We start from the raw sequence: 23,940 nt of genomic DNA on the forward strand, positions 1-23,940 counted from the left end.
AAAATTTTCACTGAAAACCAGCTTAATTTTTCGAACCATGTCCACTTCGATGTGTCTCACAGGTTTAGAAAAAATTTTGATCAAACAAAGCGCCAGTCTCTCAGCAACTTCTCAGACAAAGGAATTCCGACGAGGGGCTGGACGACTCCTCCCACAAGGAGTGCTCACAGGCGAATGACGTCACCGACAGGCGTGGAAAAACTCACGCATGCGCACGAGGGTTCAAGCATGTCTGACGTAAAAACATATGAATGAAATCCATATAGTTTTTGAAAAAAATAAAAAGGACCTATACTTTATTGACAGACCTCGTATATATAGTGCATCCGGAAAGCACTCATAGCCCTTCACTTTTTTCCACATTTTATTATGTTATAGTCTTATTCCAAAATGGAGTCATTTTTTTCACAATGACAATGTGAAAACCATTTTTAAATATTTTTGCAAATTTATTAAAAATAAAAAAAATGAAGAAATCACATATACATAAGTTTTCCCAGCCTTTGTCATGAAGCTCAATGTTGAGCTCAGGTGTACACCCCCAATTCCAGTGAAGTTGGGACGTTGTGTAAAATGTAAATAAAAACAGAATACAATGATTTGCTAATTCTCTTCCATCTATATTCAACTGAATACACCACAAAGACAAGATATTTAATGTTCAAACTGATAAACTTTATTGTTTTGTGCAAATATTTTTTCATTTTGAAATGGATGCCTGCAACATGTTTCAAAAAAGGTGGACAGTGGTATGTTTATCACTGTCTTACATCACCTTTCCTTCTAACAACACTACTGGGAACTGAGGACACTAATTGTTGAAGCTTTGTAGGTGGAATTCTTTCCCATTCTTGCTTGATGTACGACTTCAGTTCAACAGTCCAGGGTCTCCGTTGTCGTATTTTGCACTTCATAATGTGCCACACATTTTCAATGGGCGACAGGTCTGGACTGCAGGCAGGCCAGTCTAGTACCCGCACTCGTTTACTACAAAGCCACACTGTTGTAACACGTGCAGAATGTGGTTTGGCATTGTCTTGCTGAAATAAGTAGGGACGTCCATGAAAACGACATTGCTTGGATGGCAGCATGTGTTGCTCCAAAACCTGGATGTACCTTTCAGCATTGATGGTGCCATCACAGATGTGTAAGTTGCTCATGCCATGGGCACTAACACACCCCCATACCATCACAGATGCTGGCTTTTGAACTTTGTGCTGGTAACAATCTGGATGGTCTTTTTCGTCTTTTGTCCAGAGGACACAACGTCCATGATTTCCAAAAACAATTTGAAATGTGGACTCATCAGAGCACAGCACACTTTGCTGCTTTGCGTCTGTCCAATTCAAATGAGCTCAGGCCCAGAGAAGGTGGCGGCATTTCTGGATGTTGTTGATGTATGGCTTTCGCTTTGCATGGTAGAGTTTTAACTTTCACTTGTAGATATAGCGACAAACTGTTTTAACTGACAATGGTTTTCTGAAGTGTTCCTGAGCCCACGTGGTAAGATCCTTTACACAATGATGTCAGTTTTTAATCCAGTGCCGCCTGAGGGATCGAAGGTCACGGGCATTCAATGTTGGCTTTCGGCATTGCCGCTTACGTGTAGTAAGTTCTCCAGATTCTCTGAATCTTCTGATTATATTATGGACTGTAGATGATGAAATCCTTAAATTCCTTGCAATTGAACGTTGAGAAACATTGTTCTTAAACTGTTGGACTATTTTTTCACGCAGTTGTTCACAAAGTGGTGATCCTTACCCCATCTTTGCTTGTGAATGGCAGAGCCTTTTGGGGATGCTCCTTTTATACCCAATCATGGCACCACATGTTTCCAGTTAGGTGTTCTTTGAGCATTCATCAACTTTCCTAGTCTTTTGTTGCCCCGTCCCAAGTTTTTTGAAATGTGTTGCAGGCATCCATTTCAAAATGAGAAAATATTTGCACAAAAACAATAAAGTTTATCAGTTTGAACATTAAATATCTTGTCTTTGTGGTGTATTCAGTTGAATATAGGTTGAGGAGGATTTGAAGAGGATTTGCAAATTCTGTTTTTATTTACATTTTACACAACTTCCCAACTTCATTGGAATTTGGATAGTATCATGTTTCCACTGATCATCCTTGAGATGTTTCTACAAGTTCATTGGAGTCCACCTGGAGCAACTGAGACACTAATCTGGGAAGCGTACAGAAACATTTCTATTGCTTTGAAGGTTCCAATGAGCACAGTTGCCTCCATCATCCATAAATGGAGGAAGTTTGGATACACCAGGACTCTTCCTAGAGCTGGCCGCCCATCTGATGGGCAATCGGGGAGAAGGGCCTTAGTCAGGGAGGTGACCAAGAACCCAATGGTTACTCTGTCAGAGCTCCAGCATTATGCTATGGAGAGAGGAGAACCCACCAGAAGGACAACCATCTCTGCAGCAATCCACCAATAAGGCTTGTATGGCAGAGTGGCCAGACAGAAGCCACCGCCTTAGTAAAAGGCACATGGCAGCCCACCTGGAGTTTGCCAAAAAGGCAACTGAAGGTCTATCAGACCATGAGAAACAAAATTCTGTGGTCTGATGAGACAATGATTCAACTCTTTGATGTGAATGCCAGGCATCATGTTTGGAGGAAACCAGGCATAATCCCTACATTGAAGAATGATGGTCTTGAAGGAGTGGCTTCAAGACAACTCTGTGAATGTCCTTGAATGCCCCAGCCAGAACCCAGTTCTGAATCCAAATGAGCATCTCAGGAGAGATCTGAAAATTTCTGTGCACCAACGCTCCCCATCCAACCTGATGGAGCTTGAGAGGTGCTGCAAAGAAAAATGGGCAACAAGGTGCAAATATAGGTGCACAAAGCTTGTGGCATCATATTCAAGAAGACTTGAGGCTGTAATTGCTACCTCAATTGCAGCAAAGGGTGTGAATACTTATGACCATTTCATTTCTTAGTTTTTTAAAAAAAAAAAAAAAAAAACTGCTAAAATTAAAAAAAAAATTTAAAAAAACTTTTTCGATGTCATTATCGGGTGTTGTGAGTAGAACTGTCAGGAAAAAAGTTATTTACTGCATTTTGAAATAAGGCTGTAACATAAAATATCGAAAAAGTGAAGCACTGTGAATACTTTCCGGATGCACTTATATGTGGTTCTCCGCACAAAATTCTGCTTGAAGTGAGGATGGGCGCACAGGCTTGGCCACATATTACGTTTGTCATACCGCCCATTTTAATAAAATGCCCGATTTCGTCACAAATAAAGAGTAAATCACCTGTCTGTATCTGTTTTTTACAGCATTAAAGGTCTCCCCCTTCATTTTGAAAATGCACAAAAAATGCTGTTGAACTTAATGGACATCATTTGACAAGGAACTCATTTTCCAGATGTTAAAAATGACTTTTGACAAAAGCAAAAACAAACTGAAAGCAGCTCCTTCACCCGTGTGACTGTAGCTTGTACAAAGCCAGCCATTGTCGTAGAACACTTCCTGTTTGTTGCACAAGAGTCTTTCACAGTATGACCACAGATCAAACGGATGACGTTATTACAAGTCAGACGTAGAAGAGGCAGGGAAAACATTGTGAAAACATTGTGAAACGTGAAAAATATTGTGAAAAACATTGTGAAAAATATTTTTAGCTTTTTACAGTGTGGGGGAGGGGCACAGTATTCATTTATTTTAAGTGGGTATTAAATGAACTTAAAAAAAATATTTTGCGTGCGTGTTTAACCAACTTTCTTCAAAGCGGGGTGGGCTGCTGCTCAGCCCTGGGCCGATGCTCAGCCTGGGACCTCAGATGCGTGAATACGGTATATGTGTGTGTGTGTGTATATATATATACACACACACACACACCTGGGCACCCCTGATAATTTTCATGATTTTCCTTTATAAATCATGGGTTGTCTGGATCAGAAATTTCAGTTAAATATATTGTATAGCAGATGAACACATTGATATTTGAGAAGTGAAATGAAGTTTATAGTATTTACAGAATAGGGCACCCTTGTCATTTTATTGATTTGATACATTTAGTACTAATTACTGGAACATAAAAATTGCTTTGGTAAGCTCATTGACCCTTGACCTCCTTACACCAGTGAACCCAATCATGAGAAAGGGTATTTAAGGTGACCATTTGCAAATGTTTCCCTTCTTTGCATCTCTTCTAATGAGCGGCAACATAGGAGCCTCTGAACAACTCTCAAATGACCTGAAAACAAAGATTGTTCAACATCACAGTTTAGGGGAAGGATACAAAAAGCTATCTCAGAGATTTCAGCTGTTTCCACTGTGAGTAACATCGTAAGGAAATGGAAGACCACAGGCACAAAAGTAGTTAAGGCCCGAAGTGGTAAGCCAAGAAAAATCTCAGATAAGCTGAAGCGAAGGATGGTGAGAACAGTCATAGTCAACCCACAGACCTGCTCCCAAGACCTACAACATGATCTTGCTGCAGATAGTGTCTCTGTACATTGTTCAACTATACAGCGCACTTTGCACAAGGAGATGCTGTATTTCCTCTGCTGTAATGCAGAGGAAGCCTTTTATGTGTACACACCACAAACAGAGTCACTTGAGGTATGCTAAAGCCCATTTGGCCAAGCCAGCTTCATTTTGGAATAAGATGCTGTGGACTGATGAAACTAAAATTGAGTTATTCGGACATAACAAGGGGCGGTATGCATGGCAGAAAAAGAACACAGCATTCCAAGAAAAACATTTGCTACCTACAGTAAAATTTGGAGGCGGTTCCATCATGTTGTGGGGCTATGTGGCCAGTGCAGGTACTGGGAATCTTGTTAAATTTGATGGTAACATGGATTCCAGTCAATATCAGCAGATTCTGGATCTTTCAACAAGACAATGACCCTAAATGCTGCTCAAAATCTACTAAGGCATTCATGCAGAGGGACAAGTACAATGTTGTTATGGTTCGGCGTGGATGAAGGACGAACCCAAAAGCAGGGAGCAGAAAAGGTATGTTAGAAAAGAGATTTATTTACAATGAGTACAAATACTGAGGTTAAATGAGTCAAGTGTGCGGCTATCTAGCTGCGTGGAGACTGGCCCGCTCAGCGGTGGAACCAGGAGAACCACAGCCCAGATGTCTTCAGTTCAGGTGGAAGGGACCCGGAGCCAGGTGGCCGCCTGCAAGCTGTCGACGTGACTGGGGAGTTGAGACAGATGAGTGAATGCTGAGCCGGTCACTTCCAGAAGTGATTCTCACAGTCAATCAGTGACAAACTATCACAGCTGGTCCAGAGATGCAGTTGTTAGAAAGAGTTCAGGTTGTAAAATATTCCAATCAGAGTTCAGAGTGAAGCGGCTCGTGTGAACAAAAGGTGACAAACACTTAGCTGGTAGATGCAGAGTGTGTGAGCTCCATGCACAGGCTGCAGAGTATGAGAGCTCCGTGCACAGACTGCAGGTCAAGCTGGTCTCTGTGCGGCAGCAACGAGGATGAAGTCAGCTCTAAGCTGAGGCTCAGACAGGAGGTGTGTGGAAACACCCAAAAAGTCAGAAAAATTCTATTTCTGGAAAAATAGAAAGGCCAAGCTTACCCTGGAAGATTAACTGAGTTTCTCTCGAAGATGGAATGAGGAACTGGGGTTCTTATGCAGGTGCTGATTGAATGGAGATCAGGTGTGTCGATCAGCTTGCAGCGTGCCACCTGTGCAGAGGGGGCAAAAAGGAGCAGCAGCAGCAGAAACAGAGCAGGCAGCCCACAACAGTACCCCCCCCCTCAATGGGAGCCCCCAGGCGACCTACCAGGATGGCCAGGGTGATCAGGATGGTCCCGGTAGAAGTCACTGATGAGGGAAGGGTCCAGGATGAGCCCGCGCCAGACCCAGGAGTGTTCCTCAGGGCCATAGCCCTCCCAGTCCACCAGGTAATGGAAGCCCTGCCCCCGATGGCATACGTCCAAGATCTTCCGGATGGTCCATGCTGGATGACCGTCCACCATCCAGGCAGGGGGTGGCGGAGGAGCAGCAGGACACAGAGGACTAGAGTGGACAGGCTTCAATCTGGAAACGTGGAAGACCGGGTGGATCCTCAAGGAACTAGGAAGACAGAAGCCAGACGGCCACCGGATTGACCACCCGGTCTACAATAAAAGGTCCGATGAAGCGGGGAGCCAGCTTCGGAGAGTCCGTAGCCAGGGGAATGTCCCGTGATGAGAGCCAGGGAATGGAGACCTCGGATTCCTGGTAATGAAACAGTGGGGGCTGATAACCCAAAGAGGCCTCAAAAGGAGAGAGTCCGGTGGCTGAGGAGACCTGGGAGTTGTGTGCATACTCCACCCAGGGCAGGTGTTGACTCCAGTCAGTTGGGTGGGCAGCGCAGACGTACCGTAGGGTGGTCTCCAGGTCTTAGTTTGCATGCTCTGCCTGCCCGTTGGTCTGAGGATGGAACCCGGATGACAGGCTGACCAAGGCCCCCAGAGCAGCACAGAAACTCTGCCAGACTTGCGAGGTGAACTGAGGACCACGGTCAGATATGATGTCCAGAGGTATGCCATGCAGGATGATGCCATGCAGGATGACGTGGAGGACTAGAAGGTCCGCGGTCTGCTGGGAGGTTGGTAGCTTCGGCAGGGGCACGAAGTGGACAGCCTTGGAGAACCGATCCATGATTGTGAGGACGACTGTGTTACCCTGGGATGGAGGTAGTCCAGTGACAAAGTCCATCCCGAGGTGTGACCAAGGATGTCCAGGGACCAGGAGAGGTTGCAGGAGACCAGCAGGAGGTTGGTGTGAAGTTTTTCCACGAGCATAGACCGAGCAGGCTTGGCAAATTCTCTCACATCAGCCTGTGCTGAGGGCCACCAGAAGCAGCGGCGGAGGAGGTCCAGGGTACGGTGGACCCCGGGATGACAAGACAGCTTTGAGGAATGACAGAATTGGAGGACTTGAGAATGGACCTCAGCTGGAACAAAAAGCCGACCAGGCGGCCCACTCCCAGGGTCTGGATGACGGGTGAGGGCTTCCTGGATGGCTCGCTCGACATCCCAGGTCAGTGCCCCCACAATCATGGATCAAGGAAGGATGGTCTGTGTAGTTTGGACTGGTTCTTTGGTGGGAGAGAATTGCCGGGAGAGTGCATCAGGCTTGGTGTTTTTGCTGCCGGGACGGTAGGAAATGGAAAAGTTAAATCTTCCAAAGAATAACGACCATCTGGCTTGTCTGGAGTTCAAGCGTTTGGCAGACTGGATGTACTCAAGATTGCGGTGGTCTGTCCAAATGATGAATGTAACTGCGGCCCCCTCCAGCCAATGTCTCCACTCGGCTAGCACCTCCTTAACAGCTAAGAGTTCCCAGTTACCCACGTCATAGTTTCTCTCAGCGGGGGTGAGACGTCACGAGAAATAAGCGCATGGATGTACCTGATTGTCTTTCTCCAACCTTTGAGATAACACGGCTCCTAACCCTGTGTCCAAGGCATCAACTTCAACGATGAGCTGGCGATCTGGGTCTGGCTGTGTGAGGATCGTGCAGTGGCGAATCATTCTTTTAGCAAAGAAAAGGCGGCATCAGCCTGAGGTGTCCACTGAAAAATGGTTTTTGAAGACGTGAGTGCAGAGAGAGGGCTACGATCTGACTAAAACCTCGAATGAAGCATCGGTAGAAATTTGTGAATCCCAGGAATTGCTGTAATTGCTTTACACAGTACAGAACTAGCCAGTCCATGACTGCTTTGACCTTGGCCAGGTCAGGTTTGACCTGATTGTGAGAAATGATGAAGCCCAAAAAAGACACTGTGTCAAGGTTAAACTTGCATTTTTCTGCCTTGACGAATAACCTGTTCTCTAACAGTCGCTGGAGTACTAGGCGAACATGTTTGGTGTGGGCTTGAAGGTTCGGTGAGAAAATCAGGATGTCGTCCAGGTAAATAAAAACAAACTGATTTAGAAAGTCACGCAGCACATCATTGACGACTGCTTGTAACGTGGTACGTGCCTTGGTGAGACCGAAGGGCATGACGAGGTACTCAAAATGTCTTAAAGGTGTATTAAAGGCATTAAGGGCATGTGCTAAGGCTGTGCCCCTTAGCACTACAATAGAGACACTCCCCAGCAGCCAGTCTCCGTTGTCGTTCTTCAGGGGGCAATTTAGCCCTGCCGAGCTGCATAGGCTCACCAGCAGGGGGCGCTGTCATGTCAGGGGAGGGCTCAATGGAGCGTGGTAGAGGTGGTCCTGGTGTATGCTGAGGGGAGGGGCAAGCGGAAGAGTCCCGGTCAGTACGACGGCCCTTATCCCGGCGATGCTCCCTCATGCAGTTATCCAGGCTAATTATTAATGCAATAAGTGAGTCCAGATTACTCGGTTCGTCCCGGACCACCAACTCATGTTTTAATGAGTCATTGAGGCCGTTTATAAATATGCTCCATAGTACCGCGTTATTCCAATCGGCCTCCGCTACCAATACGTGGAAGTCCACCGCAAATTCTGCAGCACTACGCAAGCCCTGCTTGAGAGTGAGCAACTGTTGAGAAACGGACTCTCTCTGAGTTGGATTGTCAAAAACTAAACGGAATTCCTTAGTGAAAGCAGCGAAAGAATAGAGGAGCGGGGAGTTGTTGCTCCAGAGCGCGGTCGCCCAGGAGCGCGCGTCTCCTCTGAGCAGATTAATGATGTAAGCCTTCTTGCTTTTGTCGGAGCTATACAGAGATGGATGTTGATCGAAAACAAGTGAGCATTGCATCAGAAAAGCAGCACATGTATCTACACAACCCGTGAACAGTTCTGGGTGACATATGAATGGTTCGGGCGGAACTGCGGAGACAGTGCCGGAGAAGGATAATTTGAGCTGGAGCAGCAGGAGACAGTGTCGGAGTGTGTCTGACTGAAAGCTGAGACAGCTGTGATGAGAGATCTGAGAGGCGGATGTCGGAGTGTTTGACATGGTCTGTGAGTGTGCTCACGTGATCCGCGATGGAATCTATGGCTTGCTGGAGCTGGCCGAGGTACTCTCCCTGGATCTTAAGCACTTGCTGAAAACGGTCTGCCCCCGCTGGGTCCATGATGTGGCCAGAAACTTCTGTTATGGTTTGGCATGGATGAAGGACAAACCCAAAAGCAGGGAGCAGAAAGGGTACGTTAGAAAAGTGAGTACAATGAGTACAAATACTGAGGTTAAATGAGTCAAGTGTGCGGCTATCAAGCCGCGTGGAGACCGGCCTGCTCAGCGGTGGAACCAGGGGAACCGCAGCCCAGATGTCATCAGTTCAGGTGGAAGGGACCCGGAGCCAGGTGGCCGCCTGCAAGCTGTCGACGTGACTGGGGAGGAGAGACAGATGAGTGAGTGCTGAGTCGGTCACTTCCAGAAGTGATTCTCACAGTCAATCAGTGACAAACTATCACAGCTGGTCCAGAGATGCAGTTGTTAGACAGAGTGATTCAGTTCAGTTTCTTCTTAGTGTTTGTCATCAGGAAAAGTTCACAGTTCAGGTTGTACAATATTCCAATCAGAGTTCAGAGTGAAGTGGCTCGTGTGAGCAAAAGGTGACAAACAGGTGATAGATGCAGAGTGTGTGAGCTCCACGCACAGGCTGCAGAGTATGAGAGCTCCGCGGACAGACTGCAGGTCAAGCTGGTCTCGGTGCGGCAGCAAGGAGGACGAAGCTGAGGCTCAGACAGGAGGTGTGTGGAAACACCCAAAAAGTCAGAAAAATTCTATTTCTGGAAAAATAGAAAGGCCAAGCTTACCGTGGAAGATTAGCTGAGTTTCTGGCGAAGATGGAATGAGGAGCCGGGGTTCTTATGCAGGTGCTGATTGAATGGAGATCAGGTGTGTCGATCAGCTTGCAGCGTGCCGCCTGTGCAGAGGGAAAAAAAAGGAGCAGCAGCAGAAACAGAACAGGCAGCCCACAACAAACGTTCTGGAATGGCCATCTCAGTCCCCAGACCTGAATATTCTTGAAAATCTATGGTGTGATGTCCATGATTGGAGACCAACAAACCTGACTGAATTGGAGATGTTTTGTAAAGAAGAATGGTCCAAAATACCTTCAGCCAGAATCCAGACTCTCACTGGAAGCTATAGGACGTGTTTTGAGGCTGTTATTTCTGCAAAAGGAGAATCTACTAAATATTGATGTATTTTTTGCTGTTGGGGTGGCCAAATTTATGCATCTGCCTAATTTTGTGTAAAGAATTATTACACACTTTCTGTAAATCCTATAAACTTCATTTCACTTCTCAAATATCACTGTGTTTGTCTGCTATATGATATATTTAATTGAAATTGCTGATCCAAACAATCAATGATTTATAAAGGACCTCGGATTCAGGAGGAGCAGTGTGGTTTTCGTCCTGGTCGTGGCACACTGGACCAGCTCTACACGCTCCATCGGGTGCTCAAGGGTTCATGGGAGTTCTCCCAACCAGTCCACATGTGCTTTGTGGATCTGGAGAAGGCATTCAACCATGTCCCTCTGGGCACCCTGTGGGCGGTGCTCTGGGAGTATGGGGTCCAGGGTCCTTTGCTAAGGGCTATCCGGTCCCTGTATGACTGCAGCAGGAGCTTGGTTTGCATTGCCAGTAGTTAGTCAAACTTGTTTCCAGTGCACGTTGGCCTCCGCCAGGGCTGCCCTTTGTCGCTGGTTCTGTTCATTATCTTTATGGACAGAATTTCTAGGTGCAGCCAGGGTGTAGAGGGGGTCTGGTTTGGGAACCACAGAATCTTGTCTCTGCTGTTTGTGGACGATGTGGTTCTGTTGGCTTCATCAAATCAGGACCTTCAGTGTGCACTGGGGCAGTTTGCAGCCGAGTCCGGGATGAAAATCAGCACCTCCAAATCCGAGGCCATGGTTCTCGACCGGAAAAAGGTGCTTTGCCCTCTTCAGGTCGGTGGAGTGTCCTTGCCTCAAGTGGAGGAGTTTAAGTATCTCGGGGTCTTGTTCACGAGTGAGGGACGGATGGAGCATGAGATCGATAGATGGATCGGTGCAGCATCTGCAGTGATGCGGTCGCTGTATCGGACTGTCGTGGCGAAGAGAGAGCTGAGTAGGGGGGCAAAGCTCTCGATTTACCAATCGATCTATGTTCTGATCCTCACCTATGGTCATGAGATTTGGCTCATGACCGAAAGAACGAGATCGCGAGTACAACTGCCGAAATGAGTTTCTCCACAATGTTGCTGGGCACTCCCTTAGAGATAGGGTGAGGAGCTCAGTCACTCGGGACAAGGTCGGAATCGAGCCGCTCCTCCACATCAAAAGGAGTCAGTTGAGGTGGCTCAGGCATCTTTTTCCCTGGACGCCTCGCTGGAGAAGTGTTCCGGGCACGTCCCATTGGAAGGAGGCCCCGGAGAAGACCCAGGACACGCTGGAGGGACTACGTCTCTCGGCTGGCTTGGGAATGCCTTGGGGTTCCCCCGGAGGAGCTGGGCGAGGTGTGTGTGGATCGGGAGGTCTGGGCGGCTTTGCTTGAGCTGCTGCCCCCGTGACCTGACTCCGGATAAAGCGGAAGAAAATGGATGGATCATGGAAATCATCAGATCAGGGGTACCCAAACTTTTACATACATACATATATATATATATATATATATATATATATATATATATATATATATATATATATATATATATATATATATATATATATATATATATATATATATATATATCATATCTTTTTAGGTCAAAGTTTTTGGAGCCAATATGGATCAAAAGTTGTGGGAGGACTGCATGTTAGCTGCATTTTAGTAAACAAAAAAAGTGGTTTATTTTTAACAGACTTGAACAGATTCCAAGGCAACACAGACACATATATATTCTGGTACTACTGAATCACAAAATAATCAATTTTACATTATACTCAGTGTCAAGCATGAGGTGTGGGTATCGCACTCTGTCTGCCCGTTTCTTAGATCAGCTCTTTTAAATAATATATTTTACTATCCAAAACCACTCTCAACATTTCAATACCTCAAACCCATTTTCTGATTTGTTTTTGGTGAAACAATTTTATATGTTTGTTTTTTGAAGGGAATATAAACAAATCCATGTAAAATGGTTTTGTTGTTGATATTATACTTATTCATATGCTGCTTGTTTTTGTTTTCAGGTTGTTCCAGCATGGATGTGACTATCCCCAGTAACATTAATGCCCTGAATGGAACAACAGTTAAAATTCCTTGTACATTCACTTCCTGTTATAAGATGGATGCCGTCAACTTTGCAATGAACTGGACTTACCAAGAAACTCATAATGACACAGAAGAAATTGTGAGAAGAAATTTCTTATTTGTTACTCTGATCTCTTATGGGTTTCTCATGTGAAATTCATATGCTGCATTCACATGTTGGCGGTAGAAAGAAACTGTCATAACCGTCATCATGGAAGAATCCTTGTCGTCTGCAGCAGCAGATGATGATGTGAGGCACCGTCATTTTTTCAACGGTAATGACACAGACAATAATTTACTTCGATGAAAAACACAACAGGGTTTTAGCATTTTGTGTTGCGCTATATGAAAACAGGTAGCCTTGGCTCTGATGGCAGTTTAAAGTTAAATTAAGTTGTGAGATTACAGATGATTGTCTCTCTGTAATATCACACAAATTATTCACATTAACCACATTAACAAGGGGGTGACTCTGCATTTAAATAATCCACCTCTCTCTGTACATTTTTCCTCCTTGTTAAGGATAAAGCAACATCCGGGTTGTCTTTGTTGCTGCAGAAAGAGCAATAGTTGAACATTTTTCAACTTTTCATGGCAAGTGCCACTATGGTGCACAGTTGACTTGCTCACAGCCAGAGATGGTAGATTTTTCCATCACTTTCTCATTGAATATAATGAAACACACTGTTTCCAATGTGCCGCTTACAGCCAACATGTGAAAGCAGCATTAACATTCTTGTGCATTCTTGTGTTCTTCAAGATGATTAATCCCTACATTATACCGCATCATAACAGTCTGACCATAACAAAAAATGTGGATCCGTTTTTAAAGCTAACATCTTTAAGTGTCTTGTTTTATCCAAACTGTCCAAAGCATAAATGTAAGCAACAAAATCTTACATTGGTGGATGTTGAATAAATGGTATATTAGTTTGATTTCTTAAATAGTAGAGGATCTAGTAGACACATGTCTGCACATTATTTAGGAGAGGATAACTCAACTGTTCCAGACTAATATGACCACAATGAACAATTTAGGATATGTGCCAAAATCTGTATCTGGGATGAACAACCCAAAAATGACCATGCCAATTTTTCATCCCATGTGTTACTTCAAATAGAGTTGTATTTTCTAAATTGCAGCAGCTACAGATTTTCCAATGTATTCAGAATGTTCAGAATGACTAACACATGTTTGGGAGGGTCATAGAAAAAGTGTAAAATTTCTATTTTGATATTTTAAGAGAAAATGCTAAAATAAGTGGGTCAACTTATTACTGTACATCGAAAGGAAAGGAACATTTGCCAAATTTAATGAAATTTTATTTTCTCATTCTGTTATCAATGGAATATTGATTTAAGGTGAAAAATACAAAACACAACTTGATTCTTTAGCAGACAGCAGTATCTAGAGATCTTAAATGTTTTAATAATTATCAGGATAATTTCCCAACAGCCAGTAGCCCAGAAGGTGTAACTTATTAAGTATGTGGCAATTCTAGACTGTAGGTCATTTGACCTAATGTTTTCTTGTGTTTTTTTTTTTGTTTTTTTTTTCTTAAAATATCAAAATTAGAAATTTTACATTCTTCTATGAACCTTCTTAACATGTACTGGTCATTCTGAAAATATTGAGTACCTTGAAAACTCTGTAGCTGCTGCAGTTTAGAAAATACAGCTGTATTTGAAGTAACACTTTTCGGGCTGTTCATCTCGGATAGTTTTTGGCAAATATCCCAAGTTGTTCATTGGGCCATATTACTCTAGAAGAGTTGAGTTATCCTCTCCTTAATGATGTGTGTACATATCTAAGCGAGGTCCTAGACTAAAATAGGTAATCAATTACTCCAATATATTTTCCTATTGATCACGTGATCCATTATATTGATGGTTCTCAAAGTGGGGGGATGGCTGTTGGGGAGCAAGGCCAATGAATAAGGCACTGTTTGTTGCTGAAGATTTTTGCTTTGGCTGTATTGCTTTTTATAATACACTGAGCAACTGGGACAGTTAAAGTATTTATTTCCATTTAGTTAAAATATTTATATATATATATATATATATATATATATATATATATATATATATATATATATATATATATATATATATATATATATATATATATACGAGGGCTGTCCGTAAAGTATAGGTCCTTTTTATTTTTTTCAAAAACTATATGGATTTCATTCATATGTTTTTACGTCAGACATGCTTGAACCCTCGTGCGCATGCGTGAGTTTTTCCACGCCTGTCGGTGACGTCATTCACCTGTGAGCACTCCTTGTGGGAGGAGTCGTCCAGCGCCTCGTCGGAATTCCTTTGTCTGAGAAGTTGCTGAGAGACTGGCACTTTGTTTGATCAAAATTTTTTCTAAACCTGTGAGACACATCGAAGTGGACATGGTTCGAAAAATTAAGCTGGTTTTCAGTGAAAATTTTAACAGCTGATGAGAGATTTTGAGGTGATTCTGTCGCTTTAAGGACTTTTCACGGTGCGAGACGTCGCGCAGCGCTCTCAGCCGCCGTCGTCAGCCTGTTTCAAGCTTAAAACCTCCACATTTCAGGCTCTATTGATCCAGGACGTCGTGAGAGAACAGAGACGTTTCAGAAGAAGTCGGTTTCAGCATTTTATCCGGATATTCCACTGTTAAAGGAGATTTTTTTAATGAAAGACGTGCGGACGGGTCCGCGCGTCGGGACGCAGCCGACGCGGTGCGGTGGCACAGGAAAAACACCTCCGTGTTGATAACCATTTGTTAAAATCCAGTTGGCTTTTGATGGCTTTCAGTGGAGTGAGTATATGAGAAATTGTTTATCAGCTGGAGATGTTCCAACTTGTCCTTAAGGCTTCCAGCAGAGGTGTTTTTCCTGTGACGGAGCGTCGCGGCGCTGCGAGCCGACGCTGCAGTCCGCCCGCACGTCTTTATATTATATATATATACATGAGGTCTGTTAGAAAAATATCCAACCTTTTTATTTTTTGCAAAAACTATATGGATTTGAATCATGTGCGCTTGCATCAGCCAAGCTTGAACCTTCGTGCGCATGCGTGAGTTTTTTCACGCCTGTCGGTTGCGTCATTCGCCTGTGGGCAGGCTTTGAGTGAGCACTGGTCCACCCCCCTCGTCGGATTTTCATTGTCAGGGAAATGGCTGAGCGACTGCCGCTTTGCTCCATGAAAATTTTTTCAGAAACTGTGTGAGACAGCCAGGTGGAAACCATTCGGAAAATTCAGATGGCTTTCGGTGAAGATTCTATCGGCATCACACAGATTAAGGAGGATTACAACCGGATTAAAGACGGCCCACAGCGGCTGAGGGCGCGCCGCGCTTCGAGCTGCCATCGACAGGCTGAAACGACCAGATCATTTCCAAAGTGAAGGCTGTGTTGATCCGGGATGTCGTGTGACTACCAGAGAAATCTCATAAAATGTGGACATCAGCACTTTTGCAGCACATTCCACTGTTACAGGAGATTTTGTAATGAAAGACGTGCGGAGGAATTCGCGCATCGGGACGGAGCCGCTCATGGCTCACAACAAAAAACACCTCCGTGTTGGAAGTCTCACAGGACATGTTGTGGCATGCCCAGCTGTTACACAATTTCACGGATACTCACTCGACTGAAAAGCCACCGAAAGCCATCTGAATCTTCCGAATGGTTTCACGATGGCCGCTCGGAGCGTGGCGCGCCCTCTTCCGGTGTGGGCCGTCTTTAATCTGGTTGTAATCCTCCTTAATCTGTGTGACACCGATAGAATCTTCACCGAATGGTTCAAGCTTGGCTGATGCAAGCGCACATGATTCAAATCCATATAGTTTTTAAAAAAATAAAAAGGTCGGAAACTTTTCTAACAGACCTCGTGTATATATATATATATATATATATATATATATATATATATATATATATATATATATATATATATATATATATATATATATATATATATATATATTATAGTTATATAGTTCTGTGAACATTTCAGTGGTTTCTGAACAACTTTTGAGCTGGAAACCATCAGGTCTATCTGACAATACTGATGAGGCATAACATGGACAAGTTTGTGATGTACATTTTTTTTTCTTCTTTTTAAAGATACATGATATATGCCCTCCCCCTCTAGCTGCCACCTTATTGTGGTGGGGGAGTTTGCGTACCCGGATGATCCTAGGAGCTATGTTGTTGGGGGATTTGTGCTCCCTGTAGGGTCTCCCAAGGCAAACAGGTCCTAGGTGACGGGTCAGACTAAGGGCAGTTCAGAACCTCTATGACCAGTAAAAAATCAAGGACCGAGACGTCGCCCGGTATGGCGCAGCCGGGGCCCCACCCTGGAGCCAGGCCTGGGGTTGGGGCTTGTGCGCGAGCGCCTGGTGGTCAGGCCTTAGCCCATGGGGCCCTGTGGGTTCACCACCTGCAGAGGGGGCCATGGGGGTTGGGTGCAGAGAGGATTGGGTTGCGGTCGCGGGCGAGTGGCCCGGCGGCCCGGTCCATGCTCACAGCCCCTGGCTGTTGGGACGTGGAATGTCATCTCGCTGTGGGGGGGAAGGAGCCTGAGCTTGTGCGGGAGGTTGAGAGATACCGACAAGAGACAAGAGACACCTCCACGCACAGCTTGGGCTCTGGTACCCAACTCCTGGAGAGGGGCTGGACGCTTCATTTTTCTGGCGTTGCCCACGGGGAGAGGCGGAGAGCTCAGTCGCCATGTGTTGAAGTTCACTCCGGTGAACGAGAGGGTCGCGTCCCTACGCCTTCGGGTCGGGGACAGGTCTCTCACCGTTGTCTCGGTCTACGGGCCAAGCAGCAGTGCAGAGTACCCGACCTTCCTGGAGTCCCTGGGAGGGGTACTAGATAGCGCTCCGACTGGGGACTCCAGTGAGACCTGGAGGGGGTGATCGGGAAACAGCCTCCCCGATCTGAACCCGAGTGGTGTTCAGTTGTTGGACTTCTGTGCTAGTCACAGTTTGTCCATCATGAACACCATGTTCGAGCACAAGGGTGTCCATAAGTGCACGTGGCACCAGGACACCCTGAGCCGGAGGTCGATGATCGACTTTGTAGTCGTATCATCTGACCTTTGGCCACGTGTCTCGGACACTCGAGTGAAGAGAGGGGCTGAGCTGTCAATCGATCACCACCTGGTGGTGAGTTGGATCCGCTGGGAGGGGAGGAAGCCGGTCAGACCTGGCAGGCCCAAATGTATCATGAGGGTCTGCTGGGAACGACTGGCGGAAACCTGTGTCAGCGAGGTCGTCAACTCCCACCTCCGGGAGAGCTTCTCCCAGATCCCGGGGGAGGTTGGAGACATGGAGTCCAAGTGGACCATGTTCTCCACCTCCACTGTCGATGCGGCCACTTGTAGTTGTGGTCACAAGGTCTCTGGTGCCTGTCCCGGCAGCAATCCCCGAACCCGGTGGTGGACACCGGAAGTAAGGGATGCCATCAAGCTGAAGAAGGAGTCCTACTTATCTTTGTTGGTAGGTGGGACCCCAGAGGCAGCTGACAGGTGCCGGCAGGCCAAGCGTGCCACAGCCCGTGCGGTTGCAGAGGCAAAAACTTGGGTCTGGGAGGAGTTTGGGGAGGCCATGGAGGAGGACTATCGGTCGGCCTCGAAGAGATTCTGGCAAACCGTCTGACGCCTCAGGGGGCGGAAGCAGCTCTCCACCAGCACTGTTTACGGTGTGGGTGGGGAACTGTTGACCCTGACTCGGGATGTTGTCGGCGGTGGAAGGAGTACTTTGAGGATCTCCTCAATCCCATCGTCATGTCTTCCGAAGAGGAAGAAGAGACTGGGGACTCAGAGGCAGACTCATCCATTACCCAGGCCGAAGTCACTGAGGTGGTTAGAAAGCTCCTCGGTGGCAAGGCTCCTGTGGTGGATGAAATCCGTCCTGAGTATCTTAAGTCTCTGGATGTTGTGGGACTGTCTTGGCTGACACACCTCAGCAACATCGCGTGGCGATCGGGGACAGTGCCTCTGGATTGGCACACCGGGGTTGTGGTCCCTCAGTTTAAGAAGGGGGACCGGAGGGTGTGTTTCAACTATAGGGGGATCACACTCCTCAGCCTCCCCGGTAAGGTCTATTCCAGAGTACTGGAAAGGAGAATTCGACCGATGGTCGAACCTCGGATTCAGGTGGAGCAGTGTGGTTTTCGTCCTGGTCGTGGCACACTGGACCAGCTCTACACGCTCCATTGGGTGCTCGAGGGTTCATGGAAGTTCGCCCAACCAGTCCACATGTGTTTTGTGGATCTGGAGAAGGCGTTCGACCGTGTCCCTCGGGGCACCCTGTGGGGATTGCTCCAGGAGTACGGGGTCCGGGGTCCTTTGCTAAGGGCTATCCGGTCCCTGTACGACCGCAGCAGGAGCTTGGTAAGTCAAACCTGTTTCCAGTGCACATTGGCCTCCACCAGGGCTGCCCTTTGTCACCGGTTCTGTTCATAATTTTTATGGACAGAATTTCTAGGCGCAGCCAGGGTGTAGAGGGGGTCTGGTTTGGGAACCACAGAATTTTGTCTCTGCTGTTTGTGGACGATGTGGTTCTGTTGGCTTCGTCAAATCAGGACCTTCAGCGTGCACTGGAGCGGTTTGCAGCCGAGTGTGAAGCATCTGGGATGAAAATCAGCACCTCCAAATCCGAGGCCATGGTTCTCGACCGGAAAAAGGTGCTTTGCCGTCTTCAGGTCGGTGGAGTGTCCTTGCCTCAAGTGGAGGAGTTTAAGTATCTCGGGGTCTTGTTCACGAGTGAGAGACGGATGGAGCGTGAGATCGATAGATGGATCGGTGCAGCATCTGCAGTGATGTGGTTGCTGTATCGGACCATCGTGGTGAAGAGAGAGCTTAGTAGGGGGGCAAAGCTCTCAATTTACTGATCGATCTACGTTCCGATCCTCACCTATGGTCATGAGATTTGGCTCATGACCGAAAGAACGAGATTGCGAGTACAAGCGGCCAAGATGAGTTTCCTCCGCAGGGTGGCTGGGCGCTCCCTTAGAGATAGGGTGAGGAGCTCGGTCACTCGGAAGGAGCTCGGAGTCGAGCCGCTGCTCCTCCACGTCGAGGAGAGGTGTTCCGGGCACGTCCCATTGGAAGGAGGCCCCGGGGAAGACCCAGGACACACTGGAGGGACTACATCTCTCGGCTGGCTTGGGAACGCCTTGGGGTTCCCCCGGAGGAGCTGGGGGAGGTGTGTGTGGATCGGGAGGTCTGGGTGGCTTTGCTTGAGCTGCTGCCCCCGCGACCCGACTCCGGATAAAGCGGAAGAAAATGGATGGATGGATGGATGGATGGATGATATATGCCACTTTCAGTAATTCCACTCTAAAGGTGAATTTTCTGTTTGCTTATATTGTTTTGTTCAAAAGTAATGCTCAAAATAAATTCCATTGGGGTTTGAAAGCAATAAGACAAAAAAAAAACATATGTCAGAGTGGGCGGAGTGGGGGATGTACTTGAAAATGTTCTTATCTACAAAAGGGAGGCCCTGTAGAAAAACTCTGGTAATCACTGTATTATATGATTATTACAGCAGTGGTGCAGTGCCGATGGTCACTGTTTGATCCAAACTGTCCCATAGTTATCTGTTAGACAGACTATTAAAGATTCTCTAAGCAGTATGAAATGTATATGCAAGCAAAATGTTCTAGGTTCCTGTAACACTTAAGCACATCATTAATTCTAAATTGGAATGTGATTAAAACTGATAGATCCTCTCTCTGTCTGTCTCTGTTTATAGTTTATGACATACTATAAGAAAAAAGGAATGGTGCCTCAACGGCCAGAACGATTTGGAGACAGAGTGACATTTGCTGGGAACCTTGATAAGAATGACCTCTCCATCACCCTATCAGATGTACAACCTGAAGATGAAGGGATTTACCACTGCTATGTGAGAAATCCCCCAGACCGCATCACAGGACATGGAGTCATAAAGCTCAATGTTGTCACTGAACGTAAGCATGAACATACGCATTCATCACAACTTACTGGATAACTTCTAATCAGTGCTGTGATAGATGCAAGATTAAGCTAAATCCAAAGCAGAAAGTCCAATTATAGGAGACAGAAGTGTTGTGGAATAGTGCTTGCTAACAAAGAGCATATTTACATACATTTTTCACTCACAGCAGATAGCTCCTTCATAGTCATGTTCTGCTTAAGTTTTCTTCCTCTTAAAGTAAAATGAGGTTTTTCTTCAGAATAGTCCTGATGTGAAGGAAATGTCATGTTTGACCTTCTCCATGTATAAAATGCCTTCAGATTCAGTTGTAATTTGGCATGATTTAAAACCCCAAATCAGAAAAATGTTGGGACAGTATGGAAATTGCAAATTCATAAAAAAACACAGTGATTTTTACATTTACTGTTTTTTTTTATTTCATTGTAAAGTGCATGAATCCAAGATGTTTCATGTTTGTGTGGTCAACTTCATTTCATGTGTAAATACACGTCCATTCCTGCACTGAGGGCCTCCAGCACATTTCAAAAAAAGTTGAGGCACTAAACCTTTTATCACTTTGTAATGTTGCCTTTCTTTCTCACAACACTTAAAAAAGGTTTTGGCATTGCATAGCAAGTGATAAAGATTGTCAGGTGCCATTTTGTCCCATTGTTCTTGCAAAGACATTTTAAGGTGTACAATAGTACAAGGTGGTTATTGCTGCATTTTTAATTTCTAATTTTTCCTCACATTCTCTGCTGAGGACCAGTCAGGATTGCAGGTAGACCATTCTAGCATCCATAGCCTCTCCTTCTGCAGCCATGTCTCCTTCCACAGCCATGCAGTAACATTGCATTACATCAGACATTTGCTATTCAAAGACTCAACCTTTCGTGGAGACTGCTTTTGTACCAAATCATGATTACAGTCACCTGTTGTCATCACCTGTTTGAAATAATACACTTTCCCACTGAATGGGAAAGTGTGTCCGAACATTTGACTGGTAGTGTATATTAACAAGTTAGGTGGATTGGAAACTTGAAATTGTCCGTAGGTGTGTGTGCAGGTGTGTATGTTTTCTATACGAGGTGTATTAGATAAGAAACCGACACTTTTATTTTTTTTTTAACTATATGGATTTGAATGACGTGCGATTACACCAATCATGCTTGAACCCTCGTGCGCATGCGTGAGTTTTTTCACGCGTGTCGGTGACGTCATTTCCCTGTGGGCAGGCCTTGAGTGAGCACTGGTACAGCCCTCTCGGCTAAATTCCTTTGTTTCACACGCTGCTCGAGACGGCGCGCGTTGCTTTATCAAAATTTTTTCTGGACCTGTGAGGAATATCCGAGTGGACACTATTCGAGAAATTTAGCTGGTTTTCGGTGAAAGGTTTAACGGCTGATGAGAGATTATGGGGTGTTTCTGTCGCTGTAAGGACTTCCCACGGAGCGGGACGTCGCGCAGCGCTTCCAGGTACCGTCGTCGGCCTGTTTCGACCTGAAAACATCCTAATTTAAGGCTTAATTCACCCAGGACGTCATGAGAGAACAGAGAAGATTCAGAAGAGGCCGGCATGAGGACTTTATGCGGACATTCCACTGTTTAAGGACATTTTGTAATGAAAGACGTGCGCGCAAATCTGTGTGCGCCGCGACAGGAAAAACACCTCCGTGTTGAAAACCATTTGTAAAATTCAGGCGGCTTTTGATGGCTTTCAACAAGTGAGTAACTGAGAAATTGTTTAACAGCTTGGGCATGTTCCAACTTGTCCGTTAAGGTTTCCAACGGAGGTGTTTTTCCTGTCGCAACCCCCGGCCCGACATGCGACTCTGCCCGCACGTTCTTTCATTACAAAATGTCCGTTAACAATGGAATGTCCGAATAAAACTCCTCATGCCGACTTCTTCTGAAAGTTCTCTGTTCTCTGACGACTTCCTGGGTCAACAGAGCCTGAAATGTGGAAGTTTTCAACTTGAAACGGCGAGATGCTGCCGCCTCGAAGCGCAGATCACCGTCAGGCGTCGTGGGCCGTCCTTAAAGCGACACTACCAGACCAAAATCTCTCATCAGCCGTTAAAATTTTTACCGAAAACCACCTGAATTTATCGAATGGTGTCCACTCAGTTGTGCCTTACAGCTTTTGAAAAAATTTTTATCAAACAAAGCAGCAGTCTCTGAGCCATTCCTAAACAATGAAAAATCGACGAGAGGGTGGGAGACTCCTCACTCAAAGACTGCCCACAGGCGAATGACGTAACGGACAGGCGTGAAAAAACTCTTGCATGCCCACGAGGGTTCAAGCATGTCTGATTTAATCACACGTGATTCAAATCCATATGGTTTTTGAAAAAAATAATAAGGTCAGATACTTTTCTAACAGACCTCGTACAGTGGGGAAAATACGTATTTGACCCCCTGTCAGTTTTGAAGGTTTTCCCACCTACAAAGAATGGAGAGGTCTGTAATTTTTATCGTAGGTACACTTCAACTGTGAGAGACAGAATAATAAAAAAAAAAATCCAGAAAATCACATTGTATGATTTTTAAATAATTAATTTAGATTTTATTGCATAAAATGAGTATTGGACCCCCTACCAACCAGCAAGAATTCTGGCTCACACAGACCTGTTAATTTTTTTTAAGAAGCACTCTTATTCTGCACTCTTTATCTGTATTAATTGCACCTGTTTGAACGTATTACCTGTATAAAAGACACCTGTTCACACACTCAATCAATCACACTCCAACCAGTCCACCATAGCCAAGACCAGAGAGCTGTCTAAGGACACCAGGGACAAAACTGTAGACCTGCACAAGGCTGGGATGGACTACAGGACAACAGACCAGCAGCTTGGTAGAAGATAACTGTTATGATTATTTATTAGAAAGTAGAAGAAACACAAGATGACTGTCAATCTCCCTCGGTCTGGGATTCCATGCAAGATCTCACTTTGTGGGGTAAGGATGATTCTGAGAAAGCTCAGAACTACACAGGAGGACCTGGTCAATGACCTGAAGAGAGCTGGGACCACAGTCAAAAAGATTACATTAGTACCACATGATACTGTCATGGTTTAAAATCCTGCAGGGCAGCAAGGTCCCCCTGCTCAAGCCAGCACATGTCCAGGCCCGTTTGAAGTTCACCATTGACCATCTGGATGATCCAGAGGAGGCATGGGAGAAGGTCATGTGGTCAGATGAGACCAAAATAGAGCTTTTTGGAATCAACTCCACTTACCATGTTTAGAGGATGAGAACAACCCCAAGAAAACCATCCCAAACGTGAAGCATGGGGCTGGAAACATCATATTCTGAGGGTGCTCTTCTGCAAAGGGGACAGGACGACTGCACCGTATTGAAGGGAGAATGGATAGGGTCATGTATTGCGAGATTTTGGCAAACAACCTCCTTCCCTCAGTAAGAGCATTGAAGATGGGTCATGGCTGGGTCTTCCAGCATGACAATAACTCCAAACACACAGCCAGGCAAACTAAGGAGGGGCTCCGTAAGAAGCATTTCAAGGTCCTGGAGTGGCCTGGCCAGTCTCCAGACCTGAATTCAATAGACAATCTTTGGAGGGAGCTGAAACTCCAAACCTGAAAGATTTGGAGAAGATCTGTATGGAGGAGTGGACCAAAATCCCTGTTGCAGTGTGTGAAAACTTGGTCAAGAACTGCAGGAAACATCTGACCTCTGTAATGGCAGACAAATGTTTCTGTACCAATTGTTAAGCTCTGTTTTTCTAGGGGGTGAAATACTTATTTTATGCAATAAAATGCAAATTAATTATTTAAAAATCATACAATGTGATTTACTGGATTTTTTTTTTTTTTTTTTTAGATTCTGTCTCTCACAGTTGAAG

At 45.5% G+C, this 23,940-nt stretch overlaps 1 protein-coding gene across 1 annotated transcript in view; it reads left to right on the forward strand.

Moving 5' to 3' along the window:
• scn2b (sodium channel, voltage-gated, type II, beta) overlaps positions 1 to 23,940 on the forward strand; it is a 70,362-nt gene that overhangs the window by 41,002 nt on the left and 5,420 nt on the right. The window contains exons 2-3 of the mRNA XM_034168127.1: positions 12,073 to 12,233; positions 19,872 to 20,088. Coding sequence (XP_034024018.1) covers positions 12,073 to 12,233; positions 19,872 to 20,088 — 378 coding nt within the window. The remainder of the gene's footprint in view (positions 1 to 12,072; positions 12,234 to 19,871; positions 20,089 to 23,940) is intronic.

The sequence above is a fragment of the Thalassophryne amazonica genome, chromosome 4, assembly GCF_902500255.1.
Source record: "Thalassophryne amazonica chromosome 4, fThaAma1.1, whole genome shotgun sequence".
In the NCBI taxonomy this organism is placed as follows: Eukaryota; Metazoa; Chordata; class Actinopteri; order Batrachoidiformes; family Batrachoididae; genus Thalassophryne; species Thalassophryne amazonica.